Genomic DNA, 20,265 nt, shown 5'->3' on the forward strand with positions numbered 1-20,265 from the left:
CTCAGCTTTAAATAACAACATCAATTAAGCCAGATCAATTGTACCTACGGAACTCCATAGGTATCCCACAAAAACCACAGCACTGTGGCACAGTAGAAAGCACAGAGCAGATCTATAAACCTCTGGAGAGCAACCCCGACTTCCTAAATTTACTTAACCAAACAGAGAAAGCCCTTTTTAATAATAATTTTAAAAAGCCATTCTGCTTAAAAGATAAACCAACATGTTTCCAGAGATGCTGCTGATAGCTGCTAGATTTGAAACATACACAGTTTGTTTCAACCGAGCGTGTTCTTCCGCATCACCCAAGCAGGTTTATTCCTTTCATTTTATGCTTGGCAAATGCAGAGGCTTTCCTGCAGATAATGAGAGTGTTTTTTCTGGAAAATGTAAACAAATCTTGTGCGTTCTACTATCCCAGCTAAGCTTTCACCGGAAGTTTCTGGCAGGAGAAAAAAAACCAAACCAAAACAAAGCCTTATCTTTATGTTCTGAAAAAATACACACAGTATTTAAAAAGAATTAGAAGCTACTTGATCTTCAAACCCAACTGAAAAATCACTCTCAGAAGAGACAATCGGTGACTACGCTGGTTATAGTCTATCTTAAGCATAGGCAAAACAAATAATTGACCTGGAAAGTTGAAATTAATGCACTCATGACAAAACTACATACAAATAAATCCCTGCATAGGAAATAGAAGCTAATTTGTAGAATGTTTTTTTAAAGTTTTTCAGTGCATACTTATGAGCTTATGCTAAGTCCAATCAGAATCAGATTAAATGAGATCTTTTCACATCTCACATGATAAACCCCTTATTTTCCTTCTTTCTACAAACTCTTCTCAAACAAAGAAAACATAAGAAAAAATAAACCAAAAAAGTCAACTTCTCCTCACTAACATGAGGTTAACATCACAGACCACCAGCCTGTAAGTATGTAACAGCGTAGAATTTGGTCAAGCGGTTTTTCTCCTGTGCACTGCTTCAACAGGGCGCTTTTCCTCTACAATCCAGCGGTGGTCTCCTGGAGCTCCCATCACAGCTGTTGGTTGGTGAAGAAGGCTTTTGTCTCCCTGCAGACGGGATTTACACAGAGCGGACAGCAGAGAGTTAACTGCCTAGAGCAGATTTCATTCGACTGGATATGTGAACAGACCAAGTCTGCCAGAGCCTGAAAGACAGTTAATTAAAAAACAGAAGTGAGCAAACCTATCTACATAAAATAAAAAAAAATGCTTTAACATGTGTCACGCTGACTGCTGAGATTGCCAAGCTGTGTATCCATCAGACCACACTTTTTAAGCACCATCCCCCTTTACTTCAGGGGAAAAATCCTGCTTGAAACTTGCATTGGCACAGCACCTTAAGAAAAATACTTAATTAAAAGATTACTACAAATAAATACAAAATGGTTTTTCTTTTTTTGTCAAACCAAACTTTTGAAATTTTTTTTTTTAAAAACAACCACCACAAACCAGTGAAAGAAAACACCTCGGCATATACAGATTAAGTACAAGGGTTTCCATTTTTGCTCTTAAACTCAAAATACTTTAGAACTACAAGACGACATCTATAATCTAGTAGGGAACACACAAATGCAAACTTTTACAACTATTGCAACAAAGAAGATACCTTGGAGAACAGTGGATTTCCATTAAGAGATTCTGCTCTTCTGATATTTTCAACTCCACACTGAATCGAAAATAAGGAGAAAAGAAGTTAAAGCTGCTACGTTCTTCACTAGTTAGCCTTCAAAATATTCCTTTCTACTTCATGCAGAAGTTACCCCAAAATGATGGAATTAAATGCAATATCTTGGTTTCTTTTCAAAACAGGAAAAATAACTATGATGCAAAATTTCACTTTGCTGCCAAAAATTCAAAGATTCTTTTTAGTAAGGATAGTAGCGGCTTAAAGAGTTAAACCTAAAAAGACAAAATCCCACCTGCTTTGTGTTGCTAAAAATTAATTGGAGCTAAGCCAGTTCAGAGTAATTTTCAATTTACAGAAAAATAAAATTTGCATATTGCAAAAAGCAACTACAAAGCAAGTTTCAAAACAGAAAAAGTCATTTCAGAGGACCACTATCTAAACAGTCACAGAAACTATAAAACACTCACCTCATTCGCTAAAACTTGGGCATACTCAATATCCAGTTCATAAAGTGTTTCAATGTGGTCACTTGTAAATGCTATGGGGACCAGCAACATGTTCTTCTTTCCTCTTTGGCACAGTCCTTTAATGGTCTCATCTGTCTGTGGCCCAAGCCAAGGCATTGGTCCAACCTGTAAGAAAAGGGGGAGGGAAATAAAGAAAAACACCCTCATTAAATAATTCTTACGAAGAACACTTAAGCAGGACCACACAGGCCAGATTATGTTTAAGATGGAGCCAGTTATTTGTATCTGTCTGCTTTTGATAGCACCTCTCACTTTCTCTATTTTTTCATGAAGACATACTGTCCCATCATTTAAATCCCAATGAAACAGAACCTGAGCTGGCCTAAATGAGAATCTCATTAAAATAAGTGAACAGGTAAATAAAGGTCTACTGTTCTCAGTTCAATAAAACCCTGACCACTACTGCACAGGGTTTACTTGCCTTTTAAAGTTACCATTCTGTAGCAAACTGTCCTTACCCCTTTTACTATCCATGAAGTATTCAGTGCTGATGTACTATGATACGCAACTTTAAGAACAAGGTAAGAATGGCATAATAGGTGTAATGCCCTTGAAACATAAGGTTACTTTGTACTACGTAATTCTGGTAAAACTTATTACTACTGCAAATAGCAAGGAAGATAAGTGGTACAAAGAAATGCAAGCAGTCCTGGTCAAGAATGATGAAACCTGTTTGGATTAGGCTCATATTATTATAAAGAATGCCTGTATCACATTAATGACTTTGGAAAAATTGCTCAGAGAAACTGTGGATAGAGTATCTGGAAAGACTGAATTTGAGTAAAAGATGGGGATCCTGTTCTAGCAGAAACACTTGGTGGAAATGGAAAAAAGGCACGGAGGTTGTGATCTTCTTAAGCTGGAAGATCATAAACCCCATCACCTGAAGAGCTTTACGGTGGCAGGCGGCTTTGCAGCTTCCCTGAGCACATACCTTGGACTGCCACACAAGCCTGTAAGGGTTGGAGTAGTTCAGCTTCTCCATGACTCTCTGGACAGTAGCTCCCACTTCTTGAGGATACGGATCACCACGGTTCACTACCTACAACACAGAAACACCAGACCTTTTTCTTTCAGTGAATGTGTTTAGGCAAAGACTACCTAAAGACTGGGAAGGGCGAGCATGCTGTGCGCGATACGGCTGTGCCCAGGATGAGCTATATCAAGTGCTGGGCTCATCCAAAACAGGGAAGAAAAACTGCATTCTTGCCCAGCAAAATTCACGATGAAGCTGCTTTACCAGAGCACCTACTCCTCCTTCTTCCCATGATAAAAGATAAATTATTATATCATCGTATATAGATACAGTTACATTTCGGTAACAGCACTGCATTTTTTAAACATGCTCCAAGAGCCGCTTCACTGCAGTTGCTGGGAGGCTGACAGAGGATCAAGTCATTTATTGCCACCTTGAAAAGATTTTGCTTTCATTCCTTCAGGGAAAGCATTATTACTGCTTTCTAGAGGTGAGAAAATAACCAAGTTTTCCCTTCCATTACCATCTGGGTTTGAGCTGGCAAGTTCGTGAGGCCACGAAAGCACCCATACCGAGCCTGACCGAGCCCAGCGCCCCATCTTCAATGGTGTCCAACAGCACAGATGCGAGTAAGCGCGCAGGAGAGTAACCGCAGCTCGCGTGCCTCACCTTCAGCTCCATGTCAGGCTGCCACCTGCAACTCACTAACTCGCCTTCATATTTCTCTTTCATATTTGCCTGGCACTTCCACAGCTGTGGCCCTACCCCGCAGGTGGGAGAGCCGCATGCCCTTCCATTCAGCCCGGCCAGCGGGACTCTGGTCTAACAATGACAGAAACGGCCTGACGCAACTCACAGACATGGGCAGCGAGTGAGCCGAGAAGAGGATGACGACATCTTTCCTTTTGTCAGGTGGAAACAGGTTCAGTTCCTTCTGTATGTGATCGGTGAAGCACTGTTTAGAGAAAAAAAGTAGCAAACCCTGAATCAGAAACACTGAGAGGCATTATATGCTCTCAAATGACCCAAGACAGGCAGCTTCAATGTTCCAGGTTGCCTTAAGAACTTCAAAATTCCCCTTGCAGTATGGGTGCGGCAATAGCGAGAGACGGCACGTATGACATACTCTCAAGCATACATTAATCACACAGTACCTAGTCCCAATACACCAAAGGCTCCAGTGAACTTTTGATGATCCCAATGGTTTTAAGACGCTGGTAACAAACTTAAAGAACATAACCAATTCAACCCAACTCTCCTCTACCACCTCTGAAGAGCGGTTCCCTGGCTTCGGAGGGCACTTGTGTGCAGCTGCTAGGGAAGAGGGAGAGGGAAAAGGTGAATGCACAGAGCACAACCATCCTCTCTTAGCAGCCCTTTCACACTTAGACTAAATTAGAGTATATACAGGTGGCATCGGAGAACACACCTCTGCGAAAGGTGTCCCCTAATGGACCGTTGAGGCAAGTTTGAGACAACTCTATTCAAATGTACTCAGAAATCTCCACCTTGAGCTCAGCTGACAGGAGAGATGGACATCTCTGTCCATCAACACCTGAAATGTTGTTAGTACTACACAAGAATGCAGGGAAATAGCACTGACCCTTCACTCTCACCGCCAGCATCTGAGCTGAGCTGTAACACTGCATACGCAGAGCTAGACTGAGGCAGTGCCCAGAGAGAAAAGCAGCTGCCATCGCTGCTGGCACGTGGTGCTGCAGGAGCATGAAACAACTCTGTCCCGGATGGTTCTCTCTCTTAGATATTTCACAGTGAAAAACAGATCAGAAGTGTTAAGAATTTTAATTTCCATTTCAACTTTATACTCAGAGGCTGAGCCAACCCTTTCAATTACAGCCTCCCCAGGCTTAAGGAAATGTACATTGGTGAGCTTATTAAAAAACAAAAAACAACAAACCAACCAACCAAAACCCAGGTTGTATATGCTCTGTCTAATGGAAACCATTTTGCAGGTTCCCTGAAGACATGAAAGGTTCCTGAACTCTGCTGAAACATTTCACTGAAGGCAAGGAGAATACATACTGAAGGCATGCAGAGGGCATAGTAACAACGGCACGTCCCAGGACAGCATCACGCTCAGGCAGCTCGTTAGGGGAACAGCACACTGTGGGCAGTTCTACCTTGCCTTCCTTCAGTTGTTTTTATCATCTGTTCAGCACACCACAAAAATTGCAAAACCCAAACTAGAGGAGAAGCTCCCCAACAAAGACAAAAATGCCATTTTCTCTGAAAAGGAAGGAGCAGTAAAGTTTCCCTTAATTGCTCCTGCCACAGCCGGTGCTGCGCCTGGAATTACCTCTCTGCTGCTGGATGAGAATCTGACAAACCGACATGATCCACGTGTGTGTTGACCACAGACCTGCTCTGAGCAGGAATCTGGACTAATGACCTCTAGAGGTCCCTTCCAGCAAACAGTTATGATAATATGACTATGCTTTTAAAACAAGATATGCATGGTGGTCACTTTCACACACTATTGTGACAGATAACCATCCTTCTCCTGTAATTTCATACCCAGTAGACAAGACACATTTCATTACCATAACTAAAAAGTACCCTCAACTTGAAGCATTCCTTTTTATTCTTCTCGGTTTTGTTTTTTTTTTTTTTTTTTAAGAAAATATATAAACAGCCTAAATCAGCAAATAGGCTCATCTTCTTTCAGTACATTCTATAGCTAAATACCTTGTAAGCTTTGTTAGAAGCTAAGACTTGATCTAAGCGAAGTGTTTCCTCAGAATGTTTCTGTTGCTTAACATTATACTGTATTTTTACTGGTAACAAATATTTATAAAAAGGAAAATCAGTAAATATCTGTATTTACTTAGTTCTTTGTTGTTTTAAAGTCAGCTGGCAATGCAAAGATACCAAGTTTCTCCCACATCAACCAATCTAAGAAAACCCCAGGGAATGCCAATTTGATGAGATATCAGACCTGCTCAGTCCACACCTCTCATTCTGACCGCTAACTTCAAAGACTCTTATACAAATCCATACCTGAATAAGAAGGGGATGTGTGGGCCATCGGTCAATTATACTCCACTTCATCTTTGGCTTCTCCCCCTTTTTATTATAGTAGCGATAAATGGCATTTAAACTGCTTCCTGAAATGCAGAGAATTAAGAACATAAGTTCAGCCAAGTCATTAACAACTTGTCAGGTAAGAATGGTTTTGTAGCAAGGTATTATAATATTTTAAAATGCTACATATTTAAAATGCAACCATAAATCAGAACTGAGAGCCTCAAATGGGAACAATTACATCAAAGTTCATACAATGTACCAATTATATCAAAGTTCATGCAACGTACAAGCCAAGAACAATTTGGTAAACCATTCTTTAACTGAAGAACAATTGCTGTAGTTTCCACAAAGAAAGCTCAGTCAGTTGTGTTTCTGAGCCTTCAGTTTACGTTATCTCACAATAACAATGGTAACATAAAGCTACCCTTAGTTAAAAAGTTTCTACCTAAAATTTGGAATTATAGTAAATACAGTGGATCTTGAGTTGGCAACGAAGCCAATGGAATGGGCACTTTGAGGAAGACAGGAGAGCTTGCACTGACACTCCACATGCTCCCTCGAGGCTTGCAGACGTGTGCCTATGTTCGCCTCTGTCTGTGCTCTGCTCCTGCGCAGGCACTCACCTGTGGTAGAACAACTGTACTGAGGGTACTGTGTGAAAGCGATAGCCCTTTCAATGCCATCTTTCTCCATCTCTTCAATTGCTTCTTCTGTCAGAGGATGGACGTACCGGAAGCCAATGTAGTATTTGTGAGGCGCTGCCAGCCAAAGCACAGGAAAAGAAATTGCAGAAAAAACAAACAAGAACTCAGTAACACATCATTAATAAGTACAAAGTACAGAATCAGACTGACTGAAACTGCCGAAATAAACTAACTTGTCGATAATTTTCTGGCTACTTTTCTAAACCACTGTCATACAAACACAGCTTTCTTTGGCCAAGTATTTTTCTGGTAACTCTCTTTGCTGCTATTAGAATTTAAAAGTGATGTATACTATTGCTTGCTTCTGCAGGAAGCATCACTCCTCTGCTTTTACTCAGTTTAGCTGAGGCGTGGCTTCCAGACTGTACAGAGCTCTGACATTTCGCTGAGCAAGTTCCGATTTAAAGGATGTATTGGTAAAAAGATGTCACTATGAGGTGCTAAATGAACACTACTACGCCCTAACACAGATCACAGCTACAGACGTGCTACGGGCTTCCTAACAGCACAGCTCAACCCACTGAAATCAGATGTTTTAAATACACCAGTGTAACTAAAATGCCAAAACCTCAGGAAAGACAAGGCTTTCTTCATTCTGCCATACAAAAGGAAACACATTGTTTAAGCAGTTTGCACATTCCAGGTAATTTTATTTACCTAAACTTTCAATATAATTGGGTCGCAATTTTGTGTGCCTGCACTGAGATATTCTGCTCTACAGGGATCCTCTTCAAACCGGAAAAGGCCCTGCACCTTACAGACATGACCTGCCTATAAGGCATTTCAAGAAAATCAGATAATTTTATCCCTTTCATGCTCCAGGTACCAACAGAGAAGTCATCCAAACAGGATGCCTTCACTGCATGGAGGATTCGTATGCCTTTGCTGGATCAGGCCCTCAGTCCCAGCACTGCAGGGGCATTCAGGCAGAATTCCCAGTACCGACCGTCTGCTCCACACGTCCTCCCTTCCCTGCCCTCTAACTCCTATTTCAGCTTCAGCAAAGGCCTGGCTCCCTGACATTTCCTTCACCTTTTCCTTCACCGTTTTATACAGATGTAATTCTACTTCACTTCTTTCCACTTCCTTGCCTCCAGTTAATCACATTAAAAAACAAAGCTAAAACCAAACCAAGGTGAAACCGTTGTTTGATGCTAGTGCTCTGGTTCACCATCCTCACAAGAGAAGATGCCTTCCCCCACCCTGCTGAGCCTGCTCCGTTTGCACATAAACCCCCGAGGACCGGGACTGTTGTTTGGGGCAGGAGATCAGTGGTACTGCATAAGGGTCACGTGCTCTTTCATTCTGGTTTCTGGGTGTTTATCATAGAAATCTTCATGCCTTTAAACACTTTATTTTGGAGGCAATACTATTGTCTCCGAGGACAACCATTTAGGTTTTTCCATTTTTCAACTTTAATCTTCTGGACGTTGGCTTCAAGGTTTGGGGAGTATGGTTTGGTCAGGGGCAGGCAGGGAGGGCAGGTTTCTTGTGTTGGTTTTACTTTGTGGTTTTTTGGTTGGGTTTTTTTTTTGTTTTGTTTTTTTTTTTTTTTTAAGTAGAGGACAGAGGTTCTTAGAAGAACAAAAGCAAAGTTTCTTTTTCAGGGTTTCCGGGTCACTAGCTCTGAAATAGCATTTAACAGGTTTCTGAAGGAAGCAGATGTCCTGTCCTCGGTCTCCACTCCGTACATTTATACAGGATTCAGAAAACAGGTTCAGTCAGCCCCAGTTCTCTGCAGGAGGCAAGAGAGCTCCCAGCTGGGAGCAGTAGCAAATAATGACCCAACTTCAGGAGCCCCAGGAGCCAGTAACCTCATTAACATTTTAAAATGGCATTAAAAACAAAAGTCTGACTAACCAGAGCAAAGACAGTAGGAGTTTAACCTGGGAAAGGACACACTAGGAAAAAACATGGCCAGCTTGGAAACTTCTTGCAATACTCTCGCAGTATTATGTTTTTGTCCTGCATCACAGGCAGCAAAGGAGAGATTTTCACGTCTGTATACATATTCACTTCCTTGTCACAGTTAAGAGTCAGAACTGCTGGAAAGAGAGTGACATCTCCTTCCAAGAAGAGCTGCCAATCTAAAGAAACGACGTGGCCCCCTCATCCTGTGAGCTTTCATTCTGCTGTCAAGGGAATCTCAGCTAAAATAGAGCTTGTAAGAAATACTAAGAACCATTACAATTAAAAACAATAAAAAAGCAAGATGTGCCTTCTTAAAGTATAATCACCATTGCAAGACATTAGCCTATTTGATGCCAGCACTAAAAAAAAAAAAAAAATAGAAATGGATTTTCCTATCACCATGTTTGGGTGATTTATTCTTACAGACTACTAAGCCTACTCAACCCCACTCATTCACAAGGAAGAACTCTTGTTCATTTTCAGACAGCTGCCCGTAACAATAAAGCTTCATTTAAAAATTATATTGATCCCAGATGACATGGGTGAGGCTCTTTATTTACTACTTTGTATTAGTCCCATTGTTGAAGTGTAACATGTCAAATGTATACTATATGTCAGCAAAACAGTAGATTGATTAATTTATGCAGGAGGAAATTTCACAGGTGGTAACTGATACTGTCTAATATGAGCTCTTCACCAACTGCAAATACACAGCAACTATAACTCTAGGCCTCAAAAGTCTGGATCGAGGTAGAACAACTATGCAAAGTATTTCTTCTCTGCCATGTATCTGAAGTCTTACCACCACAACCTGCGAGTTACTCATTAACAGGGCTTAGAGCTCCCAAAGTGCTACCTGTGAACACACAATATTCCCAAGCGTGTAGCTCAGCCTGGAAGCACATCCAACTGTTTCCAGCTATTCTGAAGCAACACAGTACTCGGTATCACTGCGAGGTTGCTCAAAATGCTTACGGAAATGGTTAGCGCTCGATCCAATTGTCAGCAATGGTTAGCACGTTCAATTTTTAAAACTACAGCTACCGTTAGGTAAAAAAGGAGGTCTCTAAATGACTTATCAGGTGTAAGAACTGCACAGAGGAGGGCGTGACTTCACAAAAAGTGGTCACCAGACAAAAGCAAGAGGGAGTGGTGCACTGAGAAAAGCAGATAAAATTTCTAAGCTTATCTTCAGAACCTGTTGCAAGCCTGACCCTTCAAGGGCTACTGCTGCTAAAAACCATTACCGCCTTGGATGCTGCAGCCTGGTGCAGTTTTGGCTTCAGGCTTTGACTATACCTGCAGGGACCACAAATGGAATTAAGCTAGAGTAGCATCTGTGGAAAAAAGGACCAAACATCACCCAAATGAAAGGATCAGCAACATGTTCCACAATGCATGAAAGAAATAAATTTGGTTCTAGCCTTCCAAGAGCATTACTTCTCACCTTCCAGAGCCTTTTACCAATCTTCTACCTCTAGGCCTTTTCTACCAAAGTCTGAAGCAGGTGCCACAAAGAATTACAAAATAGCTAGGATCAAATAACATGCGTTGTCAAACATGGAGAGGGATTCCCTGACACACCAGCACCACATCAGCAAAGGTCATGGAAACTGAATGCAGAAGGAGGTCTGCAGCAGCATACGTTGTAAAGCTGCTGAGCTGAAGAGAATGGAGAGCTATCTTCTTTGGCTTCTCTTACTCCAGTAGTTTTTCTACTGAAAATGTTGAGTGTTCCTATTGGAGTGGCAGGACAAGAAGTATTATCTGTAGCCAACACATCAGTGAGGAATTCAGCAGGCAGCTTAGTGATCTCGTTAATTCCTTCTACTCGCAAAAGTAGTCTGCTGCTTCAAGAACCAAAAGCATAATGCAGAGAAATACCTTATTGGAACAAAGGTGACCCCCAGATAGGTCATTTCAGACAGACCAGCCATCATGCCACTGCTTCTCCTGGCTTTTGTGAAATCAGTGGTGATTCACTGTCTTTTTTGTCAGTCCCACAAGAGGCAAGACATGGAAGAAGGCCATCACCGTTGAGCTGCTACATGAATGTGGAAGTTTAATTTCTAGTGCTGCCACTCACGTTTATTAACGCTGTGGTTTTAATGTCACATAGCAAGAAACTGTAGCATAAAAGGTACTGTAAGCAAATGACCTTACCTTCACTAAGCAGCAGAGGAGAAATGGACTTCTAGTTATCACAGCTGCTAAGTGAGCAACAATACAAGCAGAAGTCAAATTCAACTAACAACCAATTTGAAAGCAGTTTAGTTAAACTGATGCAAATTCCACCATGAATACATTCAACCTGGGTGAAAAATGACTCAAGTATCAATTTGGTTGGAGGTTTTAGGAGAGAGATTGAACATGGCTGAATCACAGCAAATTAACCCTATGCGAATGACCGCAGTTGTCTGTGTTTGCACACCTACCCCAACACAGTTGCACGGTAAAACGTGTCAGCTGAAGCCCTTAGTAAAAGGACATTCACAGAAGCATCTGCACCATTTCCCATCACACTAGTGCTACCAGGTAGCTTGGCACAGGGTAAGCCATACAAGTCACAGCTTGCTGTGAGGGAGCTAGGTTCAGAGAGATTCTGGGATCTGGAGAGAGGGGAGGGAGGCTGTATGCACCTTTCAAGTTTTCTTATCGTCAAGGAAGAACTGGCAAAGACAGTATCTACTTCCACCCAAGGCAAACTGTCAGGCCTTATCTCCTGCTCATGTCCTCCGGTGGGGCTCACTGCTATCACTTAACCAAGCCCTGCAACGTTCAGCTACAAAACCTTGTCTTTTCTTCCAACTGACCTCCTCTTCAGTCCTGAAATCAGGCCGAATTGGTGTTAGTTCTTTTATCAGTTATAAACAGTTACACATTCAAAGTTCCAAAAGCTCCGATTCCATCCAAGCAATAACTGCAGAAGGACATTTCAGAGGAACGAAAGACACCTGCGGCTTTGGAGAACAGTCGGGCTCCCATGCATTCACCTATTCTTTAGGCTCAGGCTGGCATAACAAAGGCAAATACAGTAAGTTTTACAGCGTTACGTTCTGGCCTCAGAGCTGTTCTGTATCAAGACAGTCCCTGCACAGCACCCTGGCCAAGGTGGCCCGGAACAGGGAAGGGCGCTTGGAGGGAGCAGCAGGATCAGGGAACGCTGCACCCTCCTCTGAGCCCTAACTGCTGGCTGCTGCGAGTGTGCGGCAGCCAAATGACACCATCCTGCAGTTAGCTACAAGGAGCAGCCATGAGAAGGTGCCCGTGCATTTTACAGCAGGAGATGCCACCCCCCTGTGAAACTCAATAGCACCAGTGTGCAGAACATGAACAGCCAGGAAACCCTAGCTCGACAGCCGTTTTCTATTCTGTGTGCACACACATGCGCAGCCTAAGAGGATCACCATTCCCCCCTCTACTACTTTATAAAAGACAGCAGAATTACATGAGATTGTACTGCCACTGCCAAGGGTCACAAATCTCCACCTCTGAACACTCTTCTCCCATGCCTGCCTTATTTGTTCACATGAAATGCATTCCCCTTTCCTATCATCTAAGGCTCAACCACTTGTCTTCAGTGTAGACTTCTTCAAGCTCAAGCAGGGCTTACAGGGCAAGGTGTGACACCTCGCAGTTGTACACACCAACAGAGACTCCTGGCACCTGGCTTTAACCATCTAAAAATAAGATGCTTTGACCATCTAAAAATAAGATACTTTGTTCATCACAGTCACCTAGACTTCTTCCCATAATGAAAGGAGAGAGGTAAGTGTACCTTTAGAGGGTGACCCCCCCATCTTTGATAATGACCTTAGGATGAACTGAATCACTTTCTCTCCAAGCCCTACTCTCTCTCTGTGAAAGAGAGAGCAGAGATCACCAGCTTAGGCCATATACCCTATTTCCTGAAGGCTGAAGTTATGCAAGATGAAACATGCCAACAGCATCTAAGGGTGGACTTACCCCAGGCAGCTTTCAAGCTAATTACCTTGGGCACAGACAGAGGTGGCAGCTGGACCACAGCACATACTGGATCTGGTCTGAGAAGGTAGGTAAATATTTGGTTGTTGGCTCTTGATGCTACACTGTGTTACTGCAGACTGAATGAGTACCGACAGTACTCTCCAAAATCACAGCCATTCTCCAATGCAGCCACAGAAGTGACCACAGCACAAAAATATACTTGCATGTGTGGGAACCCCATGCTTTTTCATATGCCTAGTTTTTAACAAGTAAGAACTTCTGCAATAGCTTTGTCATTATTTCCTAGCAGGACTGAGAACACTGTTCACACTCACTATAGCAATGGAGAAGCAAAAGCCGCTTTACAAGCATATACTTTCAACACATGAAGCAAAAGAAACTTTTAACAAGCACAAGAGTAAAGAAGTACCGGTGCGAGGAGACATGCTGTCCAGCAGTTTCACCATGCCTTCTCCCTGCACCGCCGTCCACTTCTTGATCGGTGATCCACCTCCAATCCTGCTGTACTGCTCCTGGATTTTCGGTGTGCGGCGTTTGGCAATGAACGGTGCTAATTTACTAAAGCATTCAAAAGGTACGCATATTAACATCATAACCCAAATCACCATCCCCTTGCCCAAATCTCTCCACTGTAGTGGGTTTTCCGTGGCAATCTCCCCAAATTACAGCAAACCAGCATAGCATGGCTTGTTTAATGTTCTATTGCATCACCCTTCCCAAACTTACTAGGTGACAGGAAATCACAATTTGCAATTAGAAGAGAACGATTTTGGCACACCTATTTCCAGAGAATTATACCACTTCTTGCAGTGACTGGTCCCAAGATGAAACAGTCTTAAGAAATGCTTATATGAACAGAAGTTAAATGTTTGAACCTACAGCTAAGACAGCAACACGCGACACTGACTGTAACGCAGGAGTTCAAAGTGTTTCTCACTTTTGAGCTGGAAGCGTCATTAAATCTCTGTCCAGGAAGAGACGAAGTAAGAAATCGTGCACATCATCCAGCCGTTCTGGACCTCCCATGTTTAACATCAAGATTCCTGTTTTAGGTTTCCTATGGAAGCAAGAGATATTTCAAATCCTAGTGACCTACTGCTTTTTTTGTTATTATTATTACAAAACAATCAGCTTATCCTTCTGCATCATTCTGCAAAAGCAGCATCCTATTTAGATGCTCATCCTGCTTATGTAAAAATATAAACTACAAGCATGAATAGCCAGAGAACAAGTATTTACATGATCTTTACTTTTTTTTTAAAAAAAGTAATCACTTTGCAACAGAGTTTAACAGGAAATATACCGAGAAAATTATCTCGCAGCTGAAGGCTGTAAAGGGAGATTATAAAACAGGGTCTAAGGAACTATCTCAGCTGAATGCCAGCTGAAGATTCCAACCCAAAATTCCAGACAAGCAGCAGCTTCCACAGGAAACAGATGAGCTGCCCACACAGGTCTTTGTCTTCACTACTTTGGAGACACATCACATCTCCCGAAGCAGTGAAAGCAGCAAAGACCCATTCTACACATAAAATAAGCACAGGGTTGGTTTTGCTTGGGTTGTTTGGTTTGGATTTTTTCACAACAGGTTTTCTATCCAGGTGGTGCAGGTCCAGCACACTGTTCAAAGGATAACATCCCTCCCAGCACAGCAGAGTGGAGCAGTTGGCAGTATCAGCTTTTACAGAAACGGCTGCTGACCACAACTCTCACCCAAGAGGTGGATTTCTCCACTGAAACGTTCCCCCTGCCCAAGGGAGCCCAGTGACCACGATCTCTCGCCTCCCGAGCAGGCAGAGCTGAGGTCGCAGGGGGAGCTTTGCCCTCCTCTTGTTAAAGCCAAAGTCTTACAAAGGGGCACTAAGAGGAGCCTAGGCCTGCCCTGATGGGTCGGGACCTTGGTTTCCATTCCCCTCCTCCTGGAGCATCTATCAGGAGGTTGCTGAATAAAACCCAGGAAGCAGAACCTCAAATAGTAATAGTATCCTACTGTTGTTCTTCTATTGCTTCTGCACTGCCTTAGGCCTTAGCGCGGGCCACTGCCTCGCTGCATTCTGCAGCGAATGAGGCAGGCCGTCCTTGCCCCACGGAGTGGGAAAACAAGAGGCTCGGTGAATGGAGCCAGCCAGATGGAAGCGATTATACATGCACAAAAAAACTAGATCAAGGCCCACAACTGCCACATTTTACTACCTCACCAGCTTTGCTGTGCAAGTAAAGCAGCATACCGTATCAGAGAGAGACAGAGGGCAAGGACAGAAGGTCACACCCACCCAGACCTCATCGCAAACTTACCGCACTTCTGGCTGAATTTGAAGTTTTGTGCTTTCTGTCACTGCAGCTGCAGTTGCCTGACCTCTCCATCGTACCTGGACCCTCAGCTGACTGCTGCTTTTTACAACTGCAAGAAAGATAACAGCACATTGATAACCTTGCACCAGGCTGAGTGGTCTCTTCACCAGATAGGCACTAATCCCCCAACAGCTACATAAACACACTTGGCAGTATCACGCTGCTTGGCGTTTTCTCCCTTAAGCTCCAGGTCCTGGAATCAAAGAAAGTCATGAAATTGCAAGCTTCTGCCTTTCTTTAAACACTCTGTATACTAACAGCCTTTCAGATACCAGGCAGTAACCTAAAACCAAACAAAAGCCTCACTAATCTTTAAGCTCCAATCATAAGTCCAAAATAAGTGGTGACAACACAAGAGAAACTACGCAGGGCTGACACGCTGAAGAAGAAAGTATGTCAAGCTAGCTAACTCCTCATGGTACAGACGTACCTGGGCTAACTCCAGAAAAGCAAAGTATTTCTATGCCACCTCTACAATGTAAGACATTTCTTAATTTAGGGTCCCCAGCAAACTTCAGCAACACAGGCCAGCACCTGCAAGCCGTAAGCGCACAGCTCCTTAGCCTGACCCTGAGCTGGGTACACTGAGACGCAATTTTAGAATCCATTTACCCAGGGATGTGGACAGCCTTCTTTCTCACTACCCAGCTATGCAGCTTCTATTATTCTTGGATTTCAGCATCAGCAAAAAAAGAGGATACTTTACTTCCCACATGCTGGCTACAGTCTGCTTTTTCAAAAGGACGCTTTGTTTTCCATAGGAGTTCATAGTCATTACATGATATTTTTCAGTGCAACAATAGTGTGAATTGCTCAAGATGAAAAAAATTGTTAAATTCTGCATCCCCAGCTCTGCAGCAATTGTTTGGTGCGACACTTCCCTCGTCAGACTGCAGGGGTTCCAGCAGCAATTGAGCCCCAATAGCACAGACCTCCTCAGCAGCCAATACGCCTGCTGAGAAGAGCATCTTACAGTTCACAGGTCCCTAATAACATCCTGAACAGATGCTGAACGCCCTTAAAACCTGCTGAAATCAATGACAGTGAAAAGCATCTTGCAAATCCATCTTCTTACTCGGGATTAAGAATGTGTAGCTGTGGATGCCTGTGTCTGCAGTGACATAAAAGGCTGCAAACTTCAAGCATCGCTGATACCTGAAAGACTCTTTACAAATACTTATGTTCTTCTTCCAGTTCTTAGGTTATTCCTTTTTGAAGCACTGACACTATATGTTAATTGTATAGAACAATAAAAAGATAAGTTTCAATGGCTGTATTGATCCTTCTGCGCTATAAATAAGTACTGGAAAGCATTTGTTTTACTTAAGGGGAGGTCTGGGCACATTTCTATCTGCACCATAAAGCACATGATGCAGAACACACAGGATGTAAAATGACGACGATTCCAGCTTGATGCAAGACTGAAAAAAAAGCGTTCTCTTACAAGTTTTAGAAGTGGCGTTATTGTAGTAGCCTCTGGGGCCAGGGCCCAACAAAACTGGTGGCGGGAGCGTGCCGGCACTCCCACGCGTCTCAGGCCCCTCCGCACGGCTGCCAGTGGGTAACACCTTGTATTTACAGAGCCAGGACGAGAGCTGCTGCGGCAGGAGCACGCAAAACCCACCGCACGCTGTAAAAAACCCAACACATACCTATATGTAGGGAGTACAGGTAACACGCACTTGCAGCATTAGGACGAAAGGAAATGGCCTCAAGATTAGGATGGATATTAGGAAAAAAATCTTCACGGAACGGGTTGTGGAGCACTGGCAGAGGCTGCCCGGGGCGGTGGTGGAGTAGCCATCCCTGGGGGTATTTAAAGACGGGCAGACGTGGGACGTCGGCAGCGTTAACGGTTGGACTCGATGATCTTAAAGGTCCCTTTAAGAGGGACCCGAAGCGATCCCGTGATTCGGACGGCTGTGAAACTGACTTAAAACTGCCTTTATTATTCACACCCTCTCACCCCGCCTGGCCTTATTCTGAAAAGGCAACCTGCGAATTGTTACACAAGCATGGCTATCACACAAACGCTTTCTAAAAAGGGCAGTGCCTCATTTAAAATTAAACTCCTGAGAGGGAGAAAAAAAAAAAACCAAAACCAAAACAAACAGTGAACACCGGAGCCCGACCGCCGCAAAGGCCGAATTTCTCTCAGAGAGACGCCCGACCCTCGCAGCCCTCAGAGGCAAACCCACCGCCAGCCTGCCCGCCGCTTCACACCCGCTGCCACAATTAAGCCGGACCTAACGAAGGTCTCTCTCCAGCGCGGTTACCCGCGCCGAGACCCCCCCGACCCCCGGAGCAGCGGCGGCCCCGCTGCGGGTACGGGAAGCCCCGGCTCCACCGGCGGCGTTACGCAAAGGCACCTCCCGGGGGTTGTGTAACGCCGTCCCGCCGCCCCTCACCAACCTCCCCCCAAACCCCCGCGGCAAGGCCAGCAGCCTTCCGCTCCTTCCCCGCTCCCCGCCGCAGCCCTCCCGCTTCTCGCCCGGTGGCGGACGGTGCCCATAGACTCACACTGACGCGCCGCCCGCGCGGCGGCGGCACCAGCGGCGGCCATCTTGGCGGCGGCCGCCTGCATTCCCTCAGACGGCGCCGCCACCGCCCCTCAGCCGCCGACGGCCCCGTCGCCTCCGCCGCCGCCCCCCGGCACCGCCCTCGCTGCCGTACGGCAGCGAGGGCGGTGCCGGGGGGCGGCGGCGGAGGCGACGGGGCCGAGCCGGGAATCCCTCAGGCTGCTCTGCCCCGGGCCCCCGCCAGAGTCGCTGTGTGAGGCGGTTACCACAGGAGCGAGGGCTGGGAGGCGAGAGCTCGCGCACCCCACGGACAAAACAGACAGCAAAGCGCAATATCCTTTAAAGAGAAGATTTTTAAATCCGGGGGAAGGTGGAGGGGAGCGGAGCAGAGGGGCAGAATCCCCTCCTTCACCCTGCTGGGGACGCAGCCCGGGATGCCGGCAGCTTTCTGGGCTCCAGCGCACACTGCCGGCTCATGGTGAGCTTCTCATCCACCAACAGCCCCAAGTCCTTCTCCTCAGTGCTGCTCTCCGGCCGTTCATCCGCTACTGGAAGACACGTGTGAGGGTGGCCTGTGTCTGGCTGAAGCCAGGGCAGGATGCTCCGTGGGGCCGCCCCAGCTAGAAACTGGTCCTGAGCGCTCAAACCAGCACCGGCAGCACTGGCTGCGCCAGTCCCCGGCATCGCTTCCTGCCGCACTGGCACGCCTTTACAGTGACCGCGGGGAAGTTGTTACCCAGAACATGGTACTTGGTTTGAAAAAGCTGATAAAATGACAACGACAAAACCAGCATGGCCCCTCGCAGCCAGCGGCTGAGCAGGGCCGGGGGGCTGAGCAGGAGCCGGCATGGCACACAGGGGGTCGCGCCAGCGCTCTGCCCCTGCTACCAAGTGAAATGGGTATGTCAGCCTCAAGCCCAGCGCACAAGGGAGAAAACACCTGAATCACTGTGATGGGCATGGTTTTGCTCTGCAGGCTGAAATCTTCTCTAAGAGATGGAAAGAATAGGCTTTTCAAAGCTCAAATTCTGCCTCTGCCAGGGCACAGCGGGAAAGCTTTGCCGTAGGGCTGCACATCACGCACAGGCACATGCACCGTGTTTACGGTGCATCATTTATGAGATTTCATTCGCATGCTGGGAGGAACAGCGTTTCTCGGCTGGAGGCAGACATACGCAGACCTGGATTTATGACCAGCAGCACCTCTGCATACCGTTGCAGCGCAAGTTATGCTTCTCCAGCACGATCCTGGTCACTGCCCGGCGTGGTTTGCAGATGCTGGGAATCAAAGGCAGCTTTGGTGGGGAGGAGGGGTCCGGCAGGGAGGTACTGCTGGCCCTGCTGTTGACTTGCTCCGTGGGCTCTGGGGCTCTCATTGCTGGCCCTAACGCTATTGTACTTGCCCCTCTTTTCCACGTCGTAAGTTTAGACAGCAGCATTGCAGGACCTGTGCAGAAGCAGGGCGGTCCATTCTTGTATTCCAAGCAGCTGCAGTGCCTTTCTGAGAGCTATTATTAACAAGCACAGTTTGCAAGGGGTGTAAGCTGCGCAGGAATTCATGATGGAGCCCAGAGGAAACTGCTGCTCCCTCTGGTCCCTGGAGTCCTCACAGCCAGTGAGACCAACCAGCTGCTTCGCTGCCCCCAGGATCTGACCTGCATGGCCCACACACACAAAGTACTTGTATTAGTAAGGAGGACTTCAACATCAAACTTGGACGGACCAAGGGAACACTGCTAGCCCAAAGAACACATAGAGCAGCAAACGTGATTAAATCAGCCCTAAATAAGAACTTAGAATCAAAAAGCTTTACTGCCGGCGAGCTCGGAAACGAGCTTTCTGGGAGCTGCCAGAAACCCCCGGGGATCATCATCAGTTTTAAATCACTGGAGACATGATCAAACTCAGCAAATTTTGTAAGAACACAATAAAAAAAGAAATAAGACACCATACAAAACCACAAGTGATGGGACGCAGAAATAAAACCAAGCTACATTTATAATTTTTCAATCTCTACAGTAATTTTTTTTCTTAATGATCAAAGACCTGCATTGAGCCTTGATGATAAATCAGGAACTCCAGCAATCCTCTCTAACATAGCAAAGGTTTCTTTGGAAGCGGCATTTAAACATCTCCACATTGGTTAGGTTTCCATGGCTGCCCAAGGAATTTGCTCCTTATTAGCCCACAGGTAGATTTGCACAGGCTTTTGCTTAATTCAGGGATCTTTCCCAGGCAGGAGGCTTGCCCAGCACCACCTCTGCTCTGCCGGCAGATCACAGAACTGCGCGGCACTCTCCGTGCAGTTTGACTCAACAGCATCTTTCATCCCAGTCACCTTTTAAGCTCCTTATCTGATCTGCCTCGCCCACGAGCACCTCTTAAGTCCTCAGACCTTCCTCTCCGCGCTCCCCTGATACAGAGGCTTTTAACCTTTACAAAGCAGCTCAGCCCTGCCAGTTTTAAGGACAGAAAACTGATCGCCAACAAGTGATGTTTTTCTAGCAGTATCTTTTCCCAACCTTTCTCCTCCCTTCCCATCAATTCAGGCTCTTGAATTTATATAAAGACTTTTATAAAAGTCTTTAT

General features: G+C 45.1%; 1 protein-coding gene across 1 annotated transcript; it reads right to left on the reverse strand.

The window, feature by feature from the left end:
• Positions 1 to 469: 469 nt before the first annotated feature.
• FECH (ferrochelatase) lies at positions 470 to 17,741 on the reverse strand (the record flags this gene model as incomplete). The annotated part of the gene is made up of 11 exons (XM_082497830.1): positions 470 to 1,173; positions 1,635 to 1,694; positions 2,123 to 2,287; positions 3,117 to 3,224; positions 4,015 to 4,113; positions 6,177 to 6,283; positions 6,827 to 6,961; positions 13,215 to 13,363; positions 13,743 to 13,862; positions 15,101 to 15,206; positions 17,678 to 17,741. The coding sequence occupies 11 exons, from the start codon at positions 17,739 to 17,741 to the stop codon at positions 1,039 to 1,041; spliced, it is 1,248 nt and encodes a 415-aa protein (XP_082353956.1). The 3' UTR covers positions 470 to 1,038.
• Positions 17,742 to 20,265: the final 2,524 nt, after the last annotated feature.

Source organism: Vanellus vanellus (assembly GCF_965231255.1).
Source record: "Vanellus vanellus genome assembly, chromosome: Z".
Taxonomy (NCBI): Eukaryota; Metazoa; Chordata; class Aves; order Charadriiformes; family Charadriidae; genus Vanellus; species Vanellus vanellus.